Source organism: Cynocephalus volans, chromosome 12 (genome assembly GCF_027409185.1).
Source record: "Cynocephalus volans isolate mCynVol1 chromosome 12, mCynVol1.pri, whole genome shotgun sequence".
Taxonomy (NCBI): Eukaryota; Metazoa; Chordata; class Mammalia; order Dermoptera; family Cynocephalidae; genus Cynocephalus; species Cynocephalus volans.
In genome coordinates this window covers 92,039,904-92,066,371 of record NC_084471.1, presented here as the reverse complement: position 1 = coordinate 92,066,371, position 26,468 = coordinate 92,039,904, and the positions used below count along the sequence as shown (strand labels likewise).

At 36.2% G+C, this 26,468-nt stretch overlaps 1 protein-coding gene across 3 annotated transcripts in view; it reads left to right on the top strand.

Moving 5' to 3' along the window:
• Positions 1-26,468, top strand: part of SLCO1C1 (solute carrier organic anion transporter family member 1C1) — a 46,105-nt gene that overhangs the window by 6,530 nt on the left and 13,107 nt on the right. For 2 of the 3 annotated variants that reach the window (XM_063076009.1, XM_063076010.1), the window contains exons 3-10: positions 113-245; positions 4,910-5,034; positions 6,889-7,035; positions 8,833-8,931; positions 10,930-11,175; positions 12,172-12,336; positions 19,849-20,044; positions 23,928-24,093. In XM_063076009.1, the coding sequence (XP_062932079.1) occupies positions 113-245; positions 4,910-5,034; positions 6,889-7,035; positions 8,833-8,931; positions 10,930-11,175; positions 12,172-12,336; positions 19,849-20,044; positions 23,928-24,093 (1,277 nt within the window). The remainder of the gene's footprint in view (positions 1-112; positions 246-4,909; positions 5,035-6,888; positions 7,036-8,832; positions 8,932-10,929; positions 11,176-12,171; positions 12,337-19,848; positions 20,045-23,927; positions 24,094-26,468) is intronic. The other variant, XM_063076011.1, reaches the window with a different exon arrangement.

The following is a 26,468-nucleotide window of genomic DNA, read 5'->3' as shown; positions in this document are numbered from 1 at the left end:
TATTCAAAGCAAAACATTGCTAGACCTGCTATATACACTCATTCATTTAGTTGTGCTGTTAAATTTTTTCTAAGTTCCCTAACTTACAAATGCTTTATTCTTTCCCCCAAAGGAAATCTCTTAGTTATAACATTTGTTAGCTACTTTGGAGCCAAACTTCACAGGCCAAAAATAATTGGAGCAGGGTGCCTAATCATGGGAGTTGGAACATTGCTCATTGCGATGCCTCAGTTCTTCATGGAGCAGTAAGTCTGCAGCAATCATCATTTTCTTGCTTACCCAACAATTGCATTTCTCCACTTTATGATTACAATAATTATTTAAATTTAAGCTTAAACCATGATAATTTTGTGTCTATTTTTATTACATACACTTTGAATAAAATTTCAGAACACTTTTATAATTTTATTTGTGACGATGTGTAAATTATTGAAGGATTGATGTCAATAAGATTAAAGGGAACTTTTTATTAATATGTTTTGAGTCAAATGTTTTAATTTAGCTGTGGAGGCAAAATACATAAGTATAAAGAAATTAACATTATGTGGTAAATGTCAAAGGGGTATCATGTGGGTAACAAATTCATGCTATGGATAATAAATGCTGGATCATGGTACACTGGCTGGCAGATATATAAGTATTATCAACTCAAACATCTATTCAATGTCCAAACAGTATCTCGCAGACTTTTGTCAACAGAAATGGGGTGTCTGTATTTTCTAACCCTAAAGTCTACTTTTGGTGCTTTTGTTTGTATTTTTGTTAGGACTTGCACACAACTTTAGTAGTTCCAACGATTTTCAACTTTATCCTATCATTTTTACTCTTACAGCAACCTGTCAGGCAGGAGAAGATAATTTATCTTTTTTTATTTTAGAGCTAAGGACAATGATTTGGAGAGTTTGGTGACTTTCTCGAGGTTAGATGTCTTGTAATTATGGAATGGGAATCCTAAAACAGGATTTCTGACTTCTCAGGGGGCAGCCTTCATGCATAACCATGAAACCCTTCTCTGTGCTTGTTTATCTATTGGTGACTAAGAAATATGACTACCAAAAGGTTTTGAAGCCAGACAATATTTTAGAAAATTACATATCAAATGATACTTTGATTACAGTCTACTCTAGATCATCATATTGTAACGTATTATCTTATCTTATTTTTTTCTTTTTTGGTGGCTAGCCAGAACAGAGATTTAACCCTGAACCTTGATGTTATCAGCACCATGCTCTAACCACCTGAGCTAACCGTTCAGCCCTTCATGACATTTTAGAGCTGTATAAACGTAGAAATGATCTGGTCTGAACTTTTCCTCAAATTCCCAGATCAATTCTATAACTACAGTCAGATATTGACCTCTCTGTCCAATATATAAAGCTGGGGCCAGAATCCTCTGTGTGGGAGATTTTCTACCCATTTGGATGGGTTTCTCTGGCCCCTTAATTTTTACTTGGAGTGATCTATGATTTTCAGACTTCTATTTGCTCTTTGTACACCTCTCTGGCCTTTCCATAGGGCAGAAGTTTCCTTGGATCACTGAGATTCTGCAGAGGTATGGAATCAATGGGTAAGGAGAGAGGAAAGAAGGCTGTGAGAATATGTGTTCAATCAGCCTAAGCCCTGCTTGATGTGTAGCTGTGCCACTGTTGTCTCATTCCTTTGCGTCTCCATGTAACAGTTTGCTCAGGGGAGAAACATAGTTCCACTACTAAAAAAAACCTAAAACTTGGAACGTAGTTGCAGAGAATAGATAAATCCTTGACTCTTAACTCACACTGCAGTGAATCAGTAACTCTTCTATGTGACATTGGGCATATTACTTAACCTTTCTAGGCCTCAGTTTCTGCACATAAAAGAGGTATTAAAAATAATACCTAGCTCACAATGTTGTTGTGAATATTAAATGAGATGGCACAGATAAAATGCTTACCAAGCTTCCTGACATAACTAGTAGCTGAGTTATTGTTGTTATGTGTTATTATCAGCCCTCCTTAGCTAATTAAGCCATCTAGTTTTAACCAGCAATAATTTTCTCTTAAAGGTATATTTAGATGAATAATTTTGTTAACTCAAGTTAATAACAAATATAGAATACCAATACAGGAAAATCAAAGACAGAAGTATATCTAAGAGAAGGTCAGATGGCCAGCCAGTCTAGTGCTGACAAAGGATGCCAAAAGGACAGACTTAGATCCTTATTCACCACATTTTCTATATTGGAAGATATATTTTTATTCATTATTTAGCATCTGCTCTTTTCCAGGTACTGTTCCAGGTAATGATGCTTTTTCAGTGAGAAAACAAAACAAAACAAAATAAAACAAAGACACACACAGTTCCTTCCCTTCCCTCATGAAGCTTGCTTTCTACTGAGATTATTACAATAACTTCTTTTCAGTTCTTCCAGCATTAGTCACTAATTGGATACTAATACAAAATGTGATCTTTGTTTTCTAAAAGACTACTGTAATTTGTTTCCAAAGCAGAAATACCCTTGATGTCCAACAAAACCTGTTAATCATGGATGTCAATTGTTAAGGGCCCACACCCAACAGACTGTGTTTAGTTTATGTGTGTTAGCTCACCTAACTCATGAATTTGGCAAATATATATTGATCATTGTTCTAGACAGTGGGGATAGGGTAGTGACAAAAATCTTTGCCCTCATGCATCTCATGAAGAGGAGACAGAAAACAAACAAACAAATAATAATATACCTATAGTGTGTCAAAAAATGGTAAGAGCGATAGAGAAAAATTAACCCTGTGAAAACATTTAAGGAAGGCGGGGGGGGGGGGGGGCGACATAAAATCTTGTAGTCAAGGAACAGCTCACTGAGATCGTGACCTTGGAGGAAGTCCCGAAGAAGGTGGAGTACGACATGCACGTATCTGGAGGAGACTCCCAGCCCAGATGAACAGCAGTGCAAACTTCCTGTAGCAGGGGGGAGCCCGGTGTGCAGATGAGTGGCGAGGAGGCCTGTGTGACTCAACGTGGAACGAGAGCAAGGGAAAAGCACAGAAGATGAAATCTGAGAAGTGAAAGGGAGTGGGAGACTATGTCAAGGTTGTTTCTCCAACTTCGATGGACATTTGATTGCCTGAGGCTCTGGGTAAACTGCAGACTCTGCTTCAGAAGCTCTGGGGATGATGCTGAGATGGAGCCAATGCCACCGGTGTGCAGACCGTCCCTTGTGTAGCAAGGTTAGGAACAGTTGCAGACTTTAGCTTCTCCTCTGAATGAGAAAGACAGTGGAGAGTTTTGTGCAGAGCGACATGATCTGACATATTTTTGAAGATCACACTGACTACTGCTTGGAAAATTGACTCTGGTAAGGTAAGCTTGGAATCAGGGTGACTAGGAGGCTACCGTAGAAGTTCATGAATCAGAGTCAAGTTCATGTCAGTCAGGATTTGAATGCAGGTCAAAACTAAAGACCCCAACTTAAAAGCATTTATAACATTGGTCCCCTGTTCAATCACTTGTTTATCTCTTCATCCAACAGAGTTTAAATAGGCACAGACCATGTTTACAGCCCTCGTTTATGACTAAGAAAATTGAAACCTAAAGAGGGTTAATTTTTTTAGAGTGTCACAGATATTAATTAGTGACAATAGTGGCACTTACAAAAGGTTTCATTTATTCAAAATTTAATAATTATTATGCTTGCAACAGTCACCCTTTGACAGAAGAAAATGAGAAAGTTCAAATAATTAAAATTTTTCAAAATGCTAAATAATCACTGTCGCCGTTCCCTTTAATAGCCTTGAGGCATTATAAAAGTGCATAATATCTCTGTAATTATTAATGAAATAAAATTATATTTACCGTAATTTCAATGCTAAATGTTCTCCTGTGTAGTTAAGGGTTGGAAACAGTTACCCTATTAAGTGGTTCTTAACCTGTTTTGGTAGGAAATCATTTGACAAAATGATAAAAACTGTGAACCCTCTCCCTTAAACATTCACTTAAAAACATACATACAAAATTGTTCTTTTTCAGTGGAATTCATAGATCCATTGAGGTGTAGGTTACACATAAGAGATATAAGGCAACCCATTTATGAACCTGAATATTTTAATAACTCAATACATCTTTACCATGCAGAATAAACAGGTTTGTACTATTAATATTTCAAACACATTACTATGATTACACGATGCCTGAATGAAGTGAGAATCAAGATGATGTGATCTCTTTCTGCTAGGTACCTCTTTTCTGAAGGGTACGCGTGGAGCAGAGAAGCTGTCACATACAGGATGGCTTCAGTTGGGGTGTGGAGCCAGGGGATCGTAGGTAGCATTACCACTATAAAGCATCAGCTCTTCAACCCAACTGCCATCGTAACCTTATAAACAGAGGAAAGGGTGGAATTAGAAGTAATTTGGAAACAGATTAATACATTGTAGAAAAAAACAGAGTATCATCTGGATCAATGATTCAAAAAGCCTGTGTATCATTGTCCATTCTCCAGAATCAGCCTCACGATTGTTCTACTGAATTTACAACTATAAATAATGTGTGCTAGTGGCCGTAAGTTGTTAAATTATTGCTTTCTCTCTGACTCAGAGACAACCATGATTTTATCAGGTGTTGGATACTTTTTCACCAAGGAGTAGGTGATCTATAGTCATTATTTTATATTAAAATGAGCCTCTGTGAGTAATTCTTTTATTTTCTTTCTCTGTACTGGGTAATTGGCCCGGGTATGGTGTATAACCTATGAACCAGATCTTCTGGCTACCTCTTCAGCAAACTCTGATGTTAAATGCTGGTTTGATTTGGAGATAAAGATTCAGAGAGAGCTGTAAGCTCAACTTTGTACCCTAATGAGTCGTGTAGCACGCACATAATATTTTTACCATGATGTTAATGACTCCATCATGAAGACACCGTTCTATTTATACAGGTACAGATATGAGAGGTATTCTCCTTTCTCCAATTCTACTCTCAGCAGCTCTCCATGTCTCCTAGAGTCAAGCAATCAGTTACCAATCTCAGTTATGGAAAAATCACAATCCAAAATAAGTAATGGTAAGATGATTTTTTTTTTTACCTGACTAAGCAAATGTTTTAGACTTTATATGTGCATTAGTATGGTCAAAAAAAGTATCTATGTGATTTTTGCTTTCAAAAGGTTTACTACTTAAATTGAGATACTATAGTGCCATGAAAATCCAGCTTGTGATATGATCCTCAGAAATACACCAGTGATCAAATCTTATGGAAAGAAGGAGCATTAATTGCTGGTGACTGGGAAAATATTCTAGTGGTTCCAAATAAGGCAGGCCTTTAAAGCATGATAAAACTAGTTTAGCATGTACAAATCTCAGTCCATTTCTCAGATATAAAAGAAATGTAATTTCCCCCATAAGTCAAAGTAATTTCTGTGTTCACCCCCTTTTCATTAGAGTGGTAAAAACTTAATCTCCATTTGTCCCTAACCTCCATCCTTTCCCAGGGCTTGCTTACGTTCTAGGCAGCTTATGTAATACTAAGGGGCAACTTTGGTAGAGGGGCCCTTGGTGCTATCAGTTCCCTTTCAGTGCATATTTCCTCTAAAACCCCTCAGTCCTTCAAATAGCCCATACTTCACAATCAAATATTACTTTAGGAGTTATTAACAAGCAAAAATAATTCCTACCTCATAGGGTTGTTAGAAGGATTCCATTTAAAAATGCCTGCAAACCACTTAGCCCAGTATGTGGCAGAGAGGGAGCATTCAGAAGTAGTGATTGTTGGAGTTGTTAACATTACCAATTTTAATAAAGTGGCTGAATTCTTCAAAGCTATATTTTATTTATGATATGGAGGTAATTATTCTACTTCACATGATCTTACTAAGACATGACTTTTATGAAAGTATTTTGAAATTGTTAGCTTTAAATTTTACTCTTAAAATGCTGTCAAAAACGTTCTTTTTGTTGGAATAATTATACTGCTAAAGCACATCGGGTTTATAATTTCTATATGAATTTGTTTCCAAAGTCCTAAAAATGGCTATTCACTAACAAACATAATTCTAAGCAATACTATCCAATGTTAAAAATCTGAATTTCAGATAAAACTTGGTCAATAATAAAATTACTTACAATTTTTGCTGAAAAATAGAAAAATCTTACAATTAAGGTGAGAAAGACTTTGTTCAAAATTTGTGTTTTGCCTCAGATAGGATATTAGGTTTTATTAGAGTGCAGGAATTCAAATAGCTCAGCATAGGTACAAAATAAAAAGGACTGAAAAGAAGTGAAAGCAACAAGAACAAGAAGCAATAAAATTTCATGGTCAAGTCTCTGGAGGATGTATACTGCCTAAAAGATTGAAGTTATAAGCCAGGCACCTCCCATGACTTATTCACATGTGGGATCTAAGAAAAAAAAATTGACATTATAGAGGAAGAGAATAGAACAATGGTTATCAGAGAATGGAGAGTAAACACAAGGAGAGGCCAGACAACAGGTACAAAATTACAATTAGATAGGCAGAATACGTTCCGGTGTCCTGTTGCACACTGGGGTGACTATGGTGAACCGTTAAGTTCCGTACATTACATAGTAGCTAGAGGAGAGGCTTTTGAATGTTTTCACCCCAAAGAAATGATAAATGCATGAGGTGATGGATACATTAACTACCCTGACTAGATTATTATACGTTATATATATGTATCAAAACATCAGATTGTACCCACAAGTATGTATAATTACAATGTGTAAGTTAAAATGAAAAAATAAAAGATGGAGGTTACAAAACACTTTCCAATCTTGCCCAAAGTCCTATCAAGATATGACTCTTGCAAATGGCCCTCCTGCGTTCTCATCCAGTGTTAGGACAAATTGTAGAAATGTAGAGTAAATAACTTTGACAGTGATCATTTGCTTTTCTTTCAAGAATGTGAAATTGATGCCAGCTCCTCCATGTGGGTTTATGTTTTCCTGGGAAATCTTCTTCGTGGAATAGGAGAAACCCCCATTCAGCCCTTAGGCATCGCCTACCTGGATGATTTTGCCAGTGAAGACAGTGCAGCTTTCTATATTGGTAATGCCCACTTCACTCATCTTCCTGAGACGTGGGGCCCCTGGCTTTTCTCAATTCCAACCTATACTAAATTGGGTGTGGAAGGCTTTATACTTCATATCCAACTCCGTCATTCAGCTCACACATTTCTGAAGTGCAAACTTAGGATTTGGATGATGAAGAAACCTCAGTTAGGAGGACTTATTGCATTAGGGGGAGAACACCAGATTAAAAGAAAATAACTATGAGCTCAACTACAATGATGTAGGACCTCGAAAAGGTATCTTCATGGGCTTCAGCTCTCATAAGTTCTTTTTAGTGGGATGATGATACTACTGAAGCGTTGAAGTGTTATAATTTTTAAATGTGCTTTTCAGAACCCTACAAGCTGCTTTCCATTTTATAAGCCCTCATTATTCAAAGCATCTTTTTTTTTTTTTTTTTTCCAATGAGGGATAGGCAATGAAGAATTCTGGAATCTTGACAGCAGGTGGAAATAGATAAAGAAAAGTATAAAAAGGATCAGAGCCAGGCCTGGGGCTACACCATCTCTAGAACAGATCCCAAAGGGTAGACCAGCAGCTGAAGTCACAAAAACCAAAATAATAAGGCAAAGGCAAACCCCAAGGTCACATGCATCTAAGAAGCATTTATTGGGTGCCTCTTATGTCCTGGAATAAAGCTAGAAACTAGAGATATAGGGATTACGAAGACTTGTTCTTTGATTCACACATTCGTCTTGCTTTCTTGGAATTCCGGTCTTTTGAAGGCCTAGTGTTCAGGGAGATAAGCATGAAATTTAAATTCATTGAGGGAGGCTATAGCTAGGTCTACTGTACAGTCCTGTCCTGGCACTGCAGAACTCCAGGGTGTTCTGCTTACAGCCAAGCAGGCTATAGTTAAGAATAGGGTTTTTGCTCTAATGGAAAACTGCCGTGTAAATCAAGAACTAGAACTGGAACAAAAGCTTCATCACATGTGCTAGGCAACTAGTCTGTGGACTGGAGGGGAGGTTGCAGCCAGGAAAAGCATGCAGGTGCCTAGGTGTCCCCAGGAGCTCAAGAGCCTGCTCACTCTTTGCCCTTTCTTCTATTCTGAAAAGGATCTGGTAACTGCTATTTACTGCTCCAGTTAATTTAAACTAATCTCGCCAAAATATGTGTATTTTTAAGCTCAGTGATAAAATGAAAGGCAAATGAGAGATATTTTGCAAGGGACAGCTACCTTTCTGGTTACTAGAAATGGAGCCCTTCAGGCAATCTGTTCCACTTACCCATGAAGGTTGCTCTGACTAGTCATGAGCCTTCCAGAGCACTTTCCTTGCTCCGAAGACTAGCTCCTTTGCTAGCTGCGTCCAGAGATCTTCATGGGTCCGGCTCTCACAAACAGTCTGGCAGCACCTCTGAGTGAATGGATGTGCTTTTCCACTAAGGGGGAAGAAATCAATTTTAATGTCAGGACAAGTCTTGTGCTTAACTGATCATAAAAAGTTTTTGAAAGACTATCAAAATTAGTGTAATTCCAAATTATATCTAATCCTAGGGGATAAAATTTGCCCCATTTTCAGAAATTAACTTTTTCAGAGTCTTGGTATTATTTTCCTACTAAGAAGTAATTAATGACTTAAAAGTGTTCATTCTTCTCCTAAAGCAGAGAAGGACTTGTTCACCTGATTCAATGTGGTTGAAAAATTGATAAACTAAACACACACAAATGAGGAGTTGAAACATTTTCTGGTTTAAAATTTTATAAATTTATCAAAGCACAGAAATAGCAGCACTTTTTCTTTGATGTCTTTTTTGTTGTTGTCTGGTGCAGGGTGTGTGCAGACAGTTGCGATTATAGGACCAATCTTTGGCTTCCTGTTGGGCTCATTATGTGCCAAACTGTATGTTGACATTGGCTTTGTAAACCTAGGTAAGGGAGTTTATTTTTATTTATTAATTTATTTTAGTTACTGTTACTTTTTTAAGGGGGACAGTGTAAAATATCAGATTCCTTTTTAAAATAAAAGGCCAGGGTAGTATTCTTTCATAAAATGAAAATAATCCATGGAAAACTTATTGATATAATTGTCACATGCATTAATCAATGGAAGAGGAAAAACAGATGGTGATTAGAACTGGATGACCCATGGTTTGTTATTAGGATATATCCTTTCTCTCTTCTGGTTTGCCAGTTCAAAAGCATCCCAGCATACTTAAGACTAAAAACTGTGGCTTCCTGTTGACCCTTGTTGGTTTCAGGTGTGTCAACATTTATTATAGTTACCGCAATTGATAATGTATTTAGGGACTTGCCGGGAAGACCAATTGAAAGTCTGGCAACCTCACTTCCCTTCTTTTTTTGCAGTATGTCTTTTTTTAGGTGGAGGCACATGATAGTGAGACTGGCTTTCCTTCTGGGAGATTGCTTGTATAGGAAACGATAGGGAACTGATTTTTCCATTGCTATTAATTTCTTTCTATCCCTGGGAGATGCAACCCCTAGAAATAGACAGTATTTATGTGTTTTTTTAAAAAAAGAAATCCAAGAAAGCAATTAGAAACAAGAAAATGGTTCACCAAAAAAAAAAAAAAAAAATCTGAAATTGCATTTTGAAGTCATTGTATGTTAAAACACAATGCAAAATTCTTGCACTTTTCAAATCAAATCAACTGCAAAACATCTTCCCAAAATTTTATTTATTCATTATTCACACACACACACACACACACACACACACACACACACACACACACACACACACACACACACACACACACACACACACACACACACACACACACACACACACACACACACACACCCCGGCTAAATTATTTTACATTTACTCTATCCGAGGTGCTATTCTGTAGCAGTGAAAAAATAGTTGTGTTCCTTGACTGCATGAAGTTTAAAATTCAGTTTTGGAAACTGATATAAATAGTATAGGTGTGATGTGTGATACAGAGGAAAATTGTTAAAGGAACACAATTAACATGCAGTGATAACTTGGTATTGAGCCTACTTGTCAAGGGACATTTGTTTATTTGCTGTTCTCATAGAGTGTGGTGGAGGTAGACAGTAGTGGTATGTTTTATTGTTTCTTATATAGAAAAAACAAAACAAAAAAACAACCCATTTGGTTTTTTTCAAAAAACTGTCAATGCTTACTTCTTAGTCAAATGAGAAATGGTGTCAAAAATAAACTTTTTATGATGAATAAGATATTGAAGTTACTTACATTTACAAATCTTGCTTCAGACCTAGAATAGTTCTGAAGTATTATTAACCACCATTTAATAAATAACATCCTGCTGACTTAACCTCAATGGGTCTTAAATTTACCATCTGTGTAATGAGAGGTTTAAACTAGATTTGGACTGAAGGATGTAAGCCATAACTCTTACTTCTAGCAAAATCTTTGACAGATTTTCAAAGTGTAAATCAAATGAGAATGGTGCTGATATGAAGTAGCTGGCATGTGAGATTTTGAGGTCCCCTAATTCTGCCTCATGTGTTGCCTTCCTCTCATCAGGGACCCTCTGCAGGACCCCAGAGCACAGATTGAAAATCATGATTCTCCTTTCAGTCCTGAGATTCTTTACTTTTAATCTAAGAAACAAAAAAAGGAAGCGTCATGCTCCAGAAACATGCTCTTTCCTCCGATAAGCAAGATAATAATAATGTCCAGATAAGAAAAAATTTCATGTATAAATTATTAGATATATGTGAATTTTTTCTTGGTAAAGGGACATGAAAATCAGCTAAACTATATATTGATAAATTAAATAAAAAATAAAAAAATTCATTATTAGGTATTTTTATGATGTGAAAGAGCTAATGCTAGAATTTAATTTTTTTTTAAAGTAACTTGTTTCAACACTTTAGGATTCCTATAGATGCTACTTAGCCATCCTCTCTGTCTTTCAGATCATATAACCATTACCCCAAAGGACGCCCAGTGGGTAGGTGCCTGGTGGCTTGGATATCTAATAGCAGGGATCGTTAGTCTTCTTGCAGCCGTGCCTTTCTGGTGTTTACCAAAGAGTCTACCAAGACCCCAAAGTAGAGAGGATTCTAATTCTTCCTCTGAAAAATCCAAGTTTATTACAGATGATCACACAGACTACCAAACACCGCATGGAGAAAAAGCAAAAATGATGGAAATGGCAAGAGGTAAGAAAAATTCTTCCTCATTTTGAAGTACTTTTAGTTTCCTATTGGGACTTAAGGGAATTTATAAATAACACCCCTTTCTTCCCCTCTTGTGTTCAACACAATTGATAAACCATACAGGAAGCAGAAATGGAGATCCAAAAGCCAGTTTCACTACTGGAAAACTGATTGAAGGGCATCACCAGAAGCCTTGATAACCTTCCGTGTTGACATCTCCAGCCTCTCACACCCCCTCAGTGTAGACCCTGCCATTGTTTCTACCTGGGATTGCTGCTGCGTATTAAGTCTGGGTGGACAGAAAAGTAGAGTGCATCTTCAGGGCTTGTGGTCTTTTAGCAAATGAGATCCACCCATCTGAGAAATGTGCACCAAAGCATGTCTTGCACCACTGATCAAAAGAGTGAGTGTGCTGTGGGTGGAAGGCCAGAAGTGTTCTGATGAAGTCACTCCATGGAAGTAGGCAGCCAGGAGATTGGTCCCCTCCTCCTTCCCCTCAAGCAATGTTTACATTTACAGAAGTTCTTCACGTTTATAGCTGGTTGGCTGCATAATAGGTGGAAGGGAGTATTTCTAACACTACAGTTCATACGTTAAATGGAGGTAACTTTCGTATTTCTTTCCCTGTGACCATGACCGAGTTTGAAGAGTAGACACCAGAACACAAACGTTCTCGATTCCCCGCCTATGGCTCCCACCTGGATGGTGAAGGGGTATCCTCTTGTCTTTTAGACCTCAGTTAGAGGAATCTGTTCCTGTCCCACATGCCTCTCACGTAATCTGTATTGTACGCCTGTAGAAGCCAGTGCCTGTGTCTAGATCTGAACCTGGTCAAATCACAGCCTTCCTTTGTGCCAATGGATTAATACGCATGGTGTGTATTCGTGCCACACTGTGAATGCTCCTGAGCACTGCGACAGTGGGACTCAGCCGTCTAAGTTTTGTTGCTGCCAAATGTCACACTGTCTTTAATTATTCCATGGTATTTTTGTCTTATAGATTTTCTCCCTTCATTGAAGAATCTTTTTGGAAATCCAGTGTACTTCTTATATTTGTGTGCAAGCACCGTTCAGTTTAATTCTTTATTTGGCATGGTGACATATAAACCAAAGTACATTGAGCAACAGTACGGGCAGTCGTCGTCCCAGGCCAACTTCGTTATCGGTATGCTCATCTGTCCCATGCTTTCCCATGGCTTTCTCTTAGGTTCACTTTGTCAACACGTTGTAATCATAGAGAAGATCGTTCCAATATCTAGACCGAAGGTAATTTAGGGCACTTTAGATGAAGTAAAACAGTAAGTGAAAAAAATCTAGCAGAGTAAAATGTTTAGACAGTCTGTGGCACAACTTTGTAGCAAGAATTATTCACACCTGTGGTCGAGTGACCCAGAGAGAGAATAGTTCTTGAAGAAGTAATATATGGAACAAACATGCATTTTATTAGGAAATTGCTGATACTAGATATTCGTGTTTCGAGTATAGCCAAAATCTCACAACAATGACCATTTTACATAAAGTTTCTAGGATTATATAAAATAGACATTTAGACAGGCTACAAAATGTTTGTCACAAAATAAAACTTGTATGTGCTCAGAGTCAAAGGACTTTTCTGACTCCAGACAACTGGGTTATTTAAAAAGGTTGTGTTTCTAGCGCAGCAGTACAGCTCATAATGAGAAAGGTATTCAAGGAAATGAATGAAGAGGAAACAAATCTACAAATACATGAGCACTGCCCTGGAAGTAATTGGATACTTTTAAAACTTGGATTAGTTCCTTTAGTCCATGAAGTTGTCATTTAATGTTACTGTTTCTGGGCAGAAGATATATTCTACTTCTTTAGACATGTTCCTCTATGACAGGAAACTCAAATAGTTTAAAATAATTTTCTTCATAAAATATTTTAAAAATCACTCCATCTATCTGAAAGAGACCTGGAGCAGGGAGAGAAAGCTGAGGTATTTTAGGAGATATAATTTTCCTATTACCATTCTGCGTAATAGACATTGAGTAGATAGATGCTAATATAATTGACTATTTGTTTGGACTACTTTTCTCCAAAATTCTAGATGTTAAGGTTGCATAACTGAACTCTTTTACTTTCAACATTAACTGGTTCAGATTAATTTAATTTTATTGTTTAATGGTTGATCTGAAGAAATATTTTAGTTTTTTCCCAATACCCCATCCATTTCAATAAATGCTTCATATTGACTTTAAGAAGAATAGACAAAGAATGAAAGTTGAGAAATATTCATTTAAATTAATTTTTAATTTTCTATTTGTTTATTGAGATAAAACATACATTTAACAGTTAATTCTACAGACCTTAAATGTACAGCTCAGCTGTATAAATTTTTAAATATGTGTCTGTGAAGCAACCACCATCCAAAACTTATAGCACATTTTAGTACCCCAGAAGGCTCCCTCAAATCTCCCTCCAGTCAATGCTTTTCCCCAAAGCTGACAACTATTCTGAGCTCTATCATCACATAGTTTTGTCTGTTTTGAACTTCATATAAATTGAAAAATACGTGTTCTTTTGTGTATAGCTTACTTCAATTGAAGTGAAATCTATGTGATCCATTTATGTTGTTGTGTATAGCAGTGGTTTGTTATTTTTCATTGCTGTGCAATATTCTATTACATCAATGTACCACAATTTATTTATTCATTGCATTGTTGATGAACATTTGGGTTGTTTCTGCTTTTGGATATTATAAATAATGCTGCTGTGACCATTCTATGTGTACTTATACATCAGTGGGCTCATTTTTCTGGCTAGACTCTAGTGCAATTGCTGAGTCACAGAGGGTATTTAGATCCAATAGATATTGGCGAAACACAAGGTGGTTGTGCAAATTTATACTCCTATTAGAAATGAAGAGCATTGCAGTTGCTCTGTATCCTTATCAACTCTTTTCTTATCTTTTTTTTTTAAGGAATTTATTTTTTAATTGAAACATATTGATTGTATATACTTATGGGGTGTGTAGTTATATTTCAATATGTGTATATAATGTGTAATGATCAAATTAGGGTAATTAGCATATTCATCATCATAAAACTTTATCATTTCTTTGTGATAAGAACATTTGAGCTCCTTTCTTCTAGGGAACATACAATAAATTATTGTTAATTATAAATGCATAGCATTACTATACACCACTAGAAATTATTTTTCCTATCTAGCTGTAATTTTGTGTCCATTAAGGAACCTCTCTCTGTTTCACCACCAGTCTCCTCTTTCCAGCTTCTAGTAACCACAGTTCCACTCTCTACTTCTAAGAGTTCAACTTATTATTATTTTAGCTCCCACATATGAGTGAGAACCTGCAGTATTTACCTTTCTGTGCCTGATAAATTTCAATTAAAATAATGTCTTCTAGGTTCATATATGTCATATTACCATATATGAATTATTGCCACATATGACAGAATTTCATTCTTTTTTCATGGCTGAGTAGTATTCCTTTGTGTATATCTACCACATGTTCTTTATCCATTCATCTGTCAATGGACAACTGTGTTGATTCCATGAATAGTGCTGCAATAAACATGAGGGTGCAGGTATTGCTTCAATAGGGTAATTTTATTTCCTTTAAATAAAAATCTAGCTGGACCATATGGTAGTTCTATTTTTAGTTTTTTTAAAAACCTCCATACTGTTTTACATAATGGCTGTACTATTTGCATTCACACCAACAGTGTTTAAGAGTTTCCCTTTTCTCTGCCTCCTCACCAATATTAGTTATTTTTTGTCTTTTTGATAATAGTCATCCTAAACAGGGGTGAGATGATATCTCATTGTGGTTTTGATTTGCATATCCTTAATAATTAGTGATGTCAAACATATACCTGATGGTTATTTGTATGTCTTCTTTTGAGAAATGTCTATTCAGCTCCTTTGCCCAATTTTTAAATTGGATTATTCATCTTTTTGCTGTTAAATTCTTTGTATAATCTGGATACTAATTCCTTGTTGGGTGCATAGTTTGCAGATATTTTCTTCCAATCTGCTGGTTGCCTCTTTGCACTGTTGGTTGTTGTTTTTTATTTTTGTTTTTTGTTTTTGTTTGTTTGTTTGCTGGCCAGAAGCCTTTTTGTTTGATGTCATCCCATATGTCTAGTTTTGCTTTTGTTGCCTGTGCTTTTGAGGTCTTATTCATAAAATCTTTGCTGAGTCCTATGTCCTAAAGTGTTTCCCCTGTGTTTTCTTCTAGAAGTTTTATAGCTTCAGGTCTTACATTTAAGTTTTAACCCATTTTGAATTATTTAGGTAAATAGTGAGATACAGGGGTCTAGTTTCATTCTTCTACACACAGATATCCAGTTTTCCCAGCACCATTTATTGAAGAGGCTGTTCATTCCCTAATGTGTGTTCTTGATGCCTTTGTCAAAGATCAGTTGGCTATAGGTACATGGATTTATTTCTGAGTTCTCTTTTCTTTTCCATTGGTCCATATGTCTGTTTTTATGCTAGTAACATGCTGTTTTGATTACTATAGCTTTGTAGTACATTTTGAAGTCGGGTAGTGTAATGCCTCCAGCTTTGTGCTTTTTGCTCAGGATTGCTTTGGCTATCAGGGTCTTTTGGGGTCCCATATGAATTTTAGGATTGTTTTTTTGTTTCTGTGAAGAATATCATTGGTTTTTGTTGTTTTTTTTTTTTTTTTTTTTTTTTTTGTCAGCTGGCCTGTACTCATTTGTATTTTGATAGGGATTGCATTGACTCTGTAGATCACTCTGAGTGGTATGGTCACTTGGCATGTGGTGGTGGTATCTCACTGTGGCTTAATTTGCATTTACATGGTGATTGTTGATGTTGAACACCTTACACAGGCTCATTGGTCATTTCAACATCCTCTTTTGGAAATTCTGTTCGAGTTATTTGCCATTTTTATTGGACTATTAATCTTTTTCTTATTGGTTTATAAGAGTACTGTATATTTTTCTTGATACAAGCTCTTTATTGAATGTACATGTTGCAAATATTTTCTCACACACTTCAAGCTGCCTTTTCATTCTCCTTATGGTGAGCTTCTTATCTTTAATTAAGTTCAATTTTCTATCACTTTTTTTCCATGACTGTTATTTTGATCTTGTTTTAAGAAATTTCTGTCAAACCCTAAGGTCATAAAAATATTTGTCCAAGATTTTTACTACTAGATTAATTGTTTTAACTTTCACATTTAAATTATAATCCATTTTAAATCAATTTTTTGCATAATGTGAAGGAGAGGGTCAAGTTTCATTTACCAAAATGAAAATACCATCTTTTTGCCATGAATTGCAGTGAAGAGACATCTTTCAGTATATGTTTATTTTCCATTATTCAACATGTGCATAACACTTTGAGATTTGGGGGCATTTAATTTTGCTCTCACTGGAATGGTGAATAAGTTTTTATTTCAAATTGAAAAGTTTTTTTACAAAGGAGAATTAAGAACATTATTTATGGAAAGGTGCTTATAATAGAAAATGACCTTATATGTAATCACATTTCTTTATTGGGTAGATATTGAAATACTTTTGTCTATAAAATGATTTTTAAGAATAATTAGCACAGATGATTGAACCTAAAGTTCTGAGAGATTCAATGGCCTGCTTAATATTATACATATGTATCTTATGCATACATTATGACATAGCCAGGAATAAAAGTATTTCCCCTGGGTTTCTGAGTTATATTCCCTTACTGGATATGATTATTTTTGGAAAACTGAAAAGAAGAGTCAAACTAATAATTCTCTTTTAAACTGTGGCTGATTGATTTGTTTTAATCCATGACCCTTCTCTGCACACTCAAATAAACTATTTGATCCAAACAAACTCATCATCGGAATTTTTTTAACCATGTATCAAAGGCTGCCTGAAACTCTATTCTTCATAGTTTCTGACATGTCATGTTTATAGACAATTCAAATACTTCTGTGACAGATAAGTAATAGTGTCTAAAAATTCCACATCGTTATAGCTAGAATACTTTCCTGAGAACATCTTGGTTTTACATTCATCGGTATGGGAGGCAGCAAAGTAAGGTTAATTGGGCAAATTTTTCAATATCCCTCACACTTATTTTGATTATCTGTAGAGCAATAGAAACAAATATATCTCTAGATTGAAATGTAGATGTAAGATGTATAAAATGCATGGCAAATTCATATAAGCTGTCATTCAATAAATACTGTTTTCTCATTTCCTTTCTTTTCTTCTATCCTACCCCTCTTTCTTTTCTTTTTCATTTTGTAATTTGGGTTATGGAGAATGATCTCCCTGTGGTAAATAGGAGATAGGAACAACGGATGCATATTTCCCTTCTACTCTCAGGGAAGTCATTTGACATGACATGGAGGAAAGAATAAACAGAAATTTCCCTACATGTTCAAGGGCCAACCATCACCATGACATCTTATTTTTGCTGTACGTGTCTTTAAATGTCAGCCATATTCTTTTTAATGTTTAGAAATAGCATTTTCCTCATATTAATTATTTTAAACTTGTGAAGGGAATTAAAGAAAAACAGCCAAAATATTTCAAATTCAAGGTCTAGAAAATATATGGCAAAATGATTTGGCTGTTTTGAGTTTGCAGGTATTTTTTCAAAATTTCCATTACTAGAGATGGGAAAGAGGGAGACAGAGTCAGTGAGAAATTGGTTAATGGACACAAAGAATGATTACATTTTGTAATGATGAATATACTAATTATCCTGATTTGATCATCACATATTGTTCACAGGTATTGATATGCAACTCTGTACCCCACAAATATTTAAAATCAATTATGTTTCAATAAAAAAAAATTTCCACTGCAGTTTTTACTGAAAGAAGTTTGGATAGACAGTGGAATTTTCTTTTTAAGCTTCTTTTATCATTATTAAGCTCCATACAAATGATCTTTTCTTTCTCAATACAGACTGCAATTATTTTTGCTGAATTTTTTGGAATATTTTTTATTCAACAAGACAGTACCTAATAGAAATGATACACTGACAGCAATAATTATTATTCTTTGTTCTTGGCGGTGTTACACAGAAAATAAAGAAAAATTAAGAGAATTATTTGGGGAAAGGTACTTATAAAAGGAAATATTATTATTTTTCTTGCTGCTAAGTCAGCATAGTAAGATTAATATTTATGTTTTGATAACTTCCCTAGTTAGCAGGGAAGTTGTTTATTGTTGAGTGCCAGATTGCCCTACAGTTATACCATTTACAGTCCCATGAACAGGGCAGGAAGAGCCTTTCTCCAGGTCTTTTCCAACACAGTTTCCCCTCTCTACCCCACCACCCAAAATTTTATCTTTATAAATCAAATAGATAGAAATTAATTGAATGATATTTTGGTGCCAGGTATGACCTTAAGAACTTTTCATGAAAAATATCATTTAATCAACAGCCTATTATTAGCTCCATATTATAGGTGACGAGACAGTTTTAGAGATGTTCAGAGAATTACCTGCAGTTGCACAGCTATTTAGAGGTAGAACTGAGATCCAAACCCAAGCAATTGGGTCTCCAGAATTCAAACTCTCAACCATTCTGCTGGACTCTTCCTAGACTTTTAACTCACACTTATGTGATTACTCGTGAGGTTGCACATCTATTTATCAAGGATACCATCTCCCAAAACTCTCAAAGGAGAGGCACTGTAACTTAGTGATTGAAGGCATGGGAGTTGACATCAGACTTCCTGCATTCAAATCTGGTTTTACCACCTGCTGTCCGTGACCGTGAACAAATCACTCTCTGAAGGGTGTGGTGAAGAGCAAATGTAATAATATGCCAAATGTTTAGCTAATGGTTGGTACATTATAAGCAAATAATAAATATAGGTGGTGGTTGTTTTTTGTTGTTGTTGTCAGGAAGGATAACAAACTAAGCGGCTAAGAGACTGGGCCAACAAAAATAATTTTTGTTTGGTTCAGGAAGTGGAAACAAACCCTTTTTTTATTCCCTACCTTCCATGTGCCTATTATTCTTTTATGCACAACTTTATTTATTTATTTATTTTTTTAAATATTAGAAAAAGTTTATTTTTTTTTAAATTTTATTTTGTCGATATACATTGTGGTTGATTATTGTTGCCCCTTACCAAAACCTCCTTCCCTCGTCCCTCTCCTCCCTCCCACCCAACAATGTCCTTTCTGTTTGCTTGTCGTATCAACTTCAAGTAATTGTAGTTGTTATATCTTCTCCCCCCTCCCCGGTTTTTTTTTTGTGTGTGTGTGTGTGTGTGTGTGTGTGTGTGTGTGTGAATTTATTTATTAATTTTTAGCTCCCACCAATAAGTGAGATGCACAACTTTAAAGAACAGTAACAGTCACCTAATTGCTATCCGATTATTCCTGTTCATCTTGGGACTGGACCAGAAAGACGTCAATTCATTGATTCATTCAGTATTTGTTGATTTAATACCTGCACCAAATGTTGTGTGAGGCAGAACTCTGAGTCTGTGCAGTTGTGCAATCATTAATCCATAACTCAACAAGAGCTCTTAATATATATTAGCAGATGATAGTGACTGAGTATTTCTATAACTTAATGAGAAAATAGTCTAATAATGCATCAGGAACTATTGCATAGTTTAGTATAATCCCTTAGAAAGTTTGTGTGAATGCATTCATATTTCTTTTAGAGATTCACAAAATGGCATATTTTTCTTGTTCCTCAGGGCTCATCAATGTACCTGCAGTGGCCCTTGGCATATTCTCTGGGGGGATAGTTATGAAAAAATTCAGAATCAGTGTGTGTGGAGCTGCAAAACTCTGCTTGGGATCATCTGTCCTTGGTTACCTCCTATTCCTTTCCCTGTTTGCACTGGGCTGTGAAAATTCTGATGTGGCGGGACTCACTGTTTCCTACCAAGGGTACGTTTCCTCATTCAATAATTTGAGGAGATTGGCTTGTTTAATCGAATTAAGAATTGATAGCGTTTCAAATAAGATAATTTGATTTTTAAATATCATAACTATGGGAAGGGAATTATTGTTTTATTGTAGGATAGCTGACAATACTTATGGCTTAGAATCTGTTATTGTCACCACAATTTGTCTTCTACTTTAAATATGAATGATTTAGAGAAATATAAAAAATACTAAACCCACATCTTAATGTTCCAGAATCAACCTGATTAGTTTAGAGAAACAACCTGGTAGTGAAATACAGACCTTGAATCTTGCCTCTGCCTGTTCTTAGTGAGTGATGTTGTCTGAGTTACTTAAACTGATCCATCTTCAATTTTTCCCATTTTAAAAATAGAAACGATAACTGCCTTTAAGCTTTTGTAAGGCCTAAGCAAGATAATGTCCAGGAAAGTAATTAGTAGGTATTTGCCTGACCCAAAGAAGATGCACCATTCACAGTAACAATTGTATTTTTTTTCCTTTGGACACCTGGATAACTGGAGTGGTCTCTATTCCCTCCTCCCTAGGCTCTGATGTACTCGAATCATGAAGTTTCAGGAGAGAGTGGCTCTCCCGCATAACAGCTCTCTGGTGGGGCGAATGCAAGGCTGTATTTGTAGAAACTAGCTTTCCCTTCAAGAGTCCTTCCCAGTCCTTCCCATCACTCTACCTCTGAATACCAGAGGTGACTTTCTTCATCCTCTCACCTGTCCATGCATTATATGCTTTAAAAATTTTTTGTGGAGCCCCTACCATATGCCAGGCAGACCTCCCTGACTGTATCTTCCTGATTGCCTGAAACTCTGCCTGTGGTTCAAAGGCAAACCCTCCTGATGCTATATTCTGTTTCCTGCCTGCTTGCTGCTTGGTATTCTTCAGCTACCTTCCTGCACTTCCTTTCGTACTCACCTATCTGTCTTGTTCTAACCTCCATCACCTCTACTGACCTGGTTTCTCCTGCTGCTAAGTGAGCACCAATTATAATATATGCCACTTAAAACATTCAAGAATATGAGTGAATGCAACATCCATAAAGCGTGGCCTCTAGGAGTTATCACGGCAATGTTGTTAGACTCAACAGAGTGTAGTGTTGCCTTGGTAGAAGCCAGCAATGTAGATTAAGAATGTTAGCTGTAAATATGAATTGCAAGAAGATTCTAGAGAGAGTAGAAGCCCTGTGCCATCTTTACCTGTCCCTGGGATCCTCCTGTAGATGACAGCGGGAGAGCACATTGTGCAACTTACAAAATGGCTTAACTCTCATTTTCATATCACTTTTATCCTCAAAATGCCTTTATGAGATAAATTTTGTTGTCCATGTTTAAATGCAACTGAGTTGAGAAAAGTCAGTTCACTTCCCCAAAGTTAAATGTCTATAACAGGCAGATCTGGGGCCTGACCCCAGAAGTGACTCAAAGTATAATATTCTTTCCACAACTTCATACTGTTTCTAAGCTAAAAGCAAACACTTAAACAGAAAACAGCAGCACACTTTTAGATTCACATTAAAAGTATACTTATGTAATAAAAGATGAGATATTTTTAAACAAATAAAAGATCATATATTCATTGAATGAGTACTAACCTCTGCAAAGCAGTCAACTTGAAAAGCTGTTGCTGCATTTCAATAATCCTATCATCATTTAAAACATTCCAAAACTCCCCTTTTGAAACTGCATTCTGCATTTTTAAGAATATCTTCATCAATGTCAAAGATTTAACCATTAAGAATAGCTTTTCTATTGGAAGTAGCCAAAAGATATGGCTCTATCACTGGGAAAAATCTCTCACTTCTCAGCATAATTATTTTGAAAGAAAATCTCATTGGAGTATAAACATTTTGGTAGATTTGTTAAAAACCATCTTATAATTAAAATTTAAATCACAACTCCACTGTCAACACATTCTTCATAAAACACGTATGCAATTAATTTTTGCCCTGCATGATAAATTAAACTTACTTTCAGTAATATAAAATAATCAGCTTTATAAAATAACCATGGATTGTCCTATGTTGCTTTGTTCCAAAAGGCTGTTCAGATTCTGAACATTCAGCAGGAACACTGTAGACAAGCTTTAGAAATGATAATAGAGGGATCTTTCTTCTGCAATAATGAGAATAACCCTGATGTGAGATAAGAATTTAGAACCAAGAGGCCTGGAAGGGTTCTACTTCCAGACTGGTCACTAACAAATCATGAATCCAAGCAAGTTACCTGCCCACTTGGGACCTGATTTTCCTGATCTGCCAAATGAAAGGTTGGCCCAGATCGTTCCAAGATTCCTTCCAGCAATAACCATCTATGATCTCAGCCCTACAGTGTCCATAGTGGCCTGATTCGAGGCTTTCAAAGGCACATTTTAATACTTTCAGATACTACCAAGCAGTCTCAGTTAACAGGTAATACTTTATAGAAGAGAATTGGATTAAGCATTCCTATAGGACTTCTGCGGAGGCCCAGTAGTTCTACTAAATGAAATATTACATTGATTAAGAAATTATGATAATAATCATTATAGGAAATACCTCTTAGAGGTGGGGGCCAAAATGACCAATTCTCCAAAATAAAATGCCATTTTTTTTTTTTTTTTATCTATTGACCTATCAGAAATCTTGTTTCTTGGCTTACTTTGTGCCAGGAATTGTTCTTGGTGTGGCGATATGTGACTACAATAAATAGTTCCTGCCCCCACTGCATGTACATTAGAGTATTTGTTTGTTTGTTTTAAATCCCTCAAATTTTTTGTAAAAAAAAAAAAAAATGAGTCGGGGGAGAAATAAGCAAATAAATAAATTCAAAATTGGAGAGGAAAAATGAATTATAAAGGGTCAATGGATACATATATGGAGCAGATAGAAGCAAAACACCATTGTGTAAGCACCCTTTGAGAAAAATGGTGGGATATCGATAGTGCAAAAGGATAAGAGTAGAATAATTAGGCACTTCAGGTGAGAGAAAGAAGTGAGGGAGAGGGAATTGTAGGAGAGATGAAGGAGGAATATAAGAGAGAACAAAAGAGAGGGAGAGAAAAGAAAGAAAACAATCAAAACTAGGTAAAACAAAAGCCAGCTTCTTGAGGGCAAATATTTTCATTCATATTTGCAACTACCTTCAGTCCTCTGAAAGCTAGCACTTAGAAGTCTTCCAATAACATTTCATGAATAAATAAGTCAATAAAATAGCATGTGAAATTGGGTCAGAAAGGATGATAGAAGATACTGAAGAGCTCCATACAGTGGGGGGATATATGAGAGAAAGTTTAACGAACTGAGAGTGCATTTACTGGCAAGACACACACAAGCAGGATATGTGGCTCCTGCAGACTTTGAAAGTGCATCAGGTGGTAAATGCTCGGCTGTTTTTTCTTTGACCACACCATCAGCAATGTCCATTCTACTGATGCTCAGACAACAATTCTGAAAGAATTCTCTCTCTCTCCCCTCGATCCCCCCCAATACACATATCACCTGCAATGCATTTAGGTGATGTCACAAATTGCTCTAAAAGTTTACTTTACTTTTCTACCTTGTTAGCCATTTTCATATACCTTTGCATAGAAATGTATTAGAAGGTCCTAGAGGCAGCAGACTTCAGTAAAAGCCATAAGCTAAGAACTGAACGTTGTGTGATTTTCTAAACCTCTAAAGATAACTTTCAAGCAAAAGCTATTTAATAGTGGAATCACATTTGGTGATCAAAGCTGATATTTCTAAGGACAACTGTGTTTCCAAAAAACAAACTTTGTTGGCAGTATCATTTCTATCACTCAAGAACATTGATTTTTGAAAATGTTAGGGTGCTGCCTGCTAAGAGGTAATACTTTATACTGTTGCATTTCTTTTCAGAACCAAACCTGTCTCTTCTTATGAACGAGCTCTCTTTTCAGATTGCAACTCAAGATGCAAATGTTCAGAGACAACATGGGAACCCATGTGTGGTGACAACGGAATCACATATGCATCAGCTTGTCTTGCTGGTTGTCAAACCTCCAACAGGAGTGGAAAAAATATTGTAAGAATCTCCTCCTCTAAAGTATATGCCCTGTTACAATACACAACTCCTCAACTCTGTGCGGGCTTAGCAGAAGACCCCCGCTGGTGGGAGCCCTGACTCTTACCCTTTTTTGCCCTTTTGTGTGGAAACAGGACATTTATAACCATTCCTAGAGGAACTAGAGTTGTTGAATGAGTTGGAGTCGTGAAACAGGGTGGAGGGACTTTTGTAATCACATAGTCCGTTTCTCTCATTCGGCTTATCAAGAGTATTAGCCCTGAATGAGAAACTCCAGGCATAAGATCATACACCAAAATCTGCTTTGGTGATCTTTTTATTGAGGGACATATATTATTTTGGCCTTTATACCAAAATAATTATTTTTCTTCTTGAAATGTTATATAATAAGTCATTTTTAAAATATCAGATATAATAGCTAAAAGAAAAAAAAGATCTGTCCTGGGATCTATGTGTTCTGACCCCAAGACCAGTGGTTCTTGGAGGTTTTAGGGGTAGGATGAATAGAGGTTGGAGGTCTAGATCCAGAGGTCTAGACCCAGGGGTCAGGGATCTGATTATGAGGAAGGTGATGGTTCTAGAACAGCTCTGCTTGGGAAATCAAGCCAATTTATGTGATAAATAAGAGTAGGTGGGCTGGAATAAAAGGTTTCTGTAGGATGGAAGAGGGAGATATGTTTGGAGATACACGTAGGAAGCTGTCTTAGTCAGTTTGGGCTCCTATAACAAATATACCAGAGACTGATGGCTTAAATAACAAGCAATGACTACTCACAGTTCTGGAGTCTGGGAAGTCCAAGATCAAGGTGTCAGCAGATCTGCTGCCTAGTGAGGCACACTTCTGGGTTTGCGTATGGCCACTTCTCCCCCACACGGCAGAGAACAGAGAAGAAGGGCAAGCTCTGGTTTATCTCTTTATTTTTTTTAGGGCACTAATCCCATTCGTGAGGGCTACACCCTCATGACCTGATTATCTCCCAAAGGCCCCACCTCCAAATACCATCACACTGGGGGTTAGGACTTCAGCATATGAATTTGGGACAAACATTCAGTCCACAACAGAAATGAATTGTGAAGGATATGATATACGAGGGTACTTCAAAAAGTTCATGGAAATATTTGTGTTATCTTTCAATTCTACTTTCCCACAAACTTTTTAAGTACCTTGTACTTCGGTCATTAATAGACTCACCTTCTAATCACACCTTTACATTCCTGTCCCAAATGTAGACTCTTCTTTACACACACTGTGTCAGACTGCTTTCTGTTTGTGACTGATGGAATCTGCCTTTATTTGACAGTCCTACAGGGCTGAAAATTAGACCAAAGATATATATGTATACATGCTTATCAAATAGATATAAATTCTTAGGCAAACACATCTGCAGATATAGAGTAATGTTTGTTGATTTTCTTTCTGATTATTGTACTTTTATTTAGACATTTTATTCAAAAAAGAAGGGATTGGTCTCTAGCAACAGCAGAATGAGCTTACCCAGGTATCTGAAATCTGAGTTTGCACTCTCTCTCTTTCCTTCCTTTCTTTCTTCCTTGCCCCCCTTTCATCTACTACTCTTTTGTCCACAACTGCATCAAGGTTTTTATTAACTAGAGCTACCATTTATTGAAGATGTTAAAATACAGGGACTAAGATAGTTGCTTTAAAAACAAAATTGCATTTAAATCTCATGGTCCTCAAGTAATTGGGTATTTTACGTATTTTTTCTCAAGTGAGAACTGAGGCACTGAGATGCAAGAGACTTGCCTAACTCATATATCTACTGAGCTGCAAGAGTAAAGATTAAAAAGCTTTCGACCTGACATTTAAAAAAAATAATCTATGTTGCTACTCCTCCTAGAAAAGGAAATGCCAGCTTTATTTCATTCTTTATCTAAAAATTCACAAACTCATCTGCAATGAAAATGATAACTCATAATATATACACATCCATAAGTGAAATTTACAGAAATAAACTATTGAGGGATTATAAAAGTTGCCTCTCTTTAGTCAAGATTCAGTTGAGTTTTATGCATCAGAATTGTTTTTTCCTAGTACCCACTATAAATTCTGTCATATCTTCCAATCGTGCCCATTTATTTAAAAAATTTCTAAAGAACGCCTAAAATGAAGGCCTATTTTAGGCCCTGGATATATAATGATGAAAACCCAGATGGTTTCTGCCTTCTTGGAGGTTATATTCTAGAGGATAAACATAGTCTAAAACTAAAAATATAATATCCTGATAGGTAGTAATAAAGCACTGAGAAAAAAAATGTTAGGATATGAGAATGGAGAGATGGGGGTGTTATTTTGAATGGGTGGTCATGGAAGTGCTCTCTAATGAAAGTTCTGGACAGAGACATGAAGTGCACAT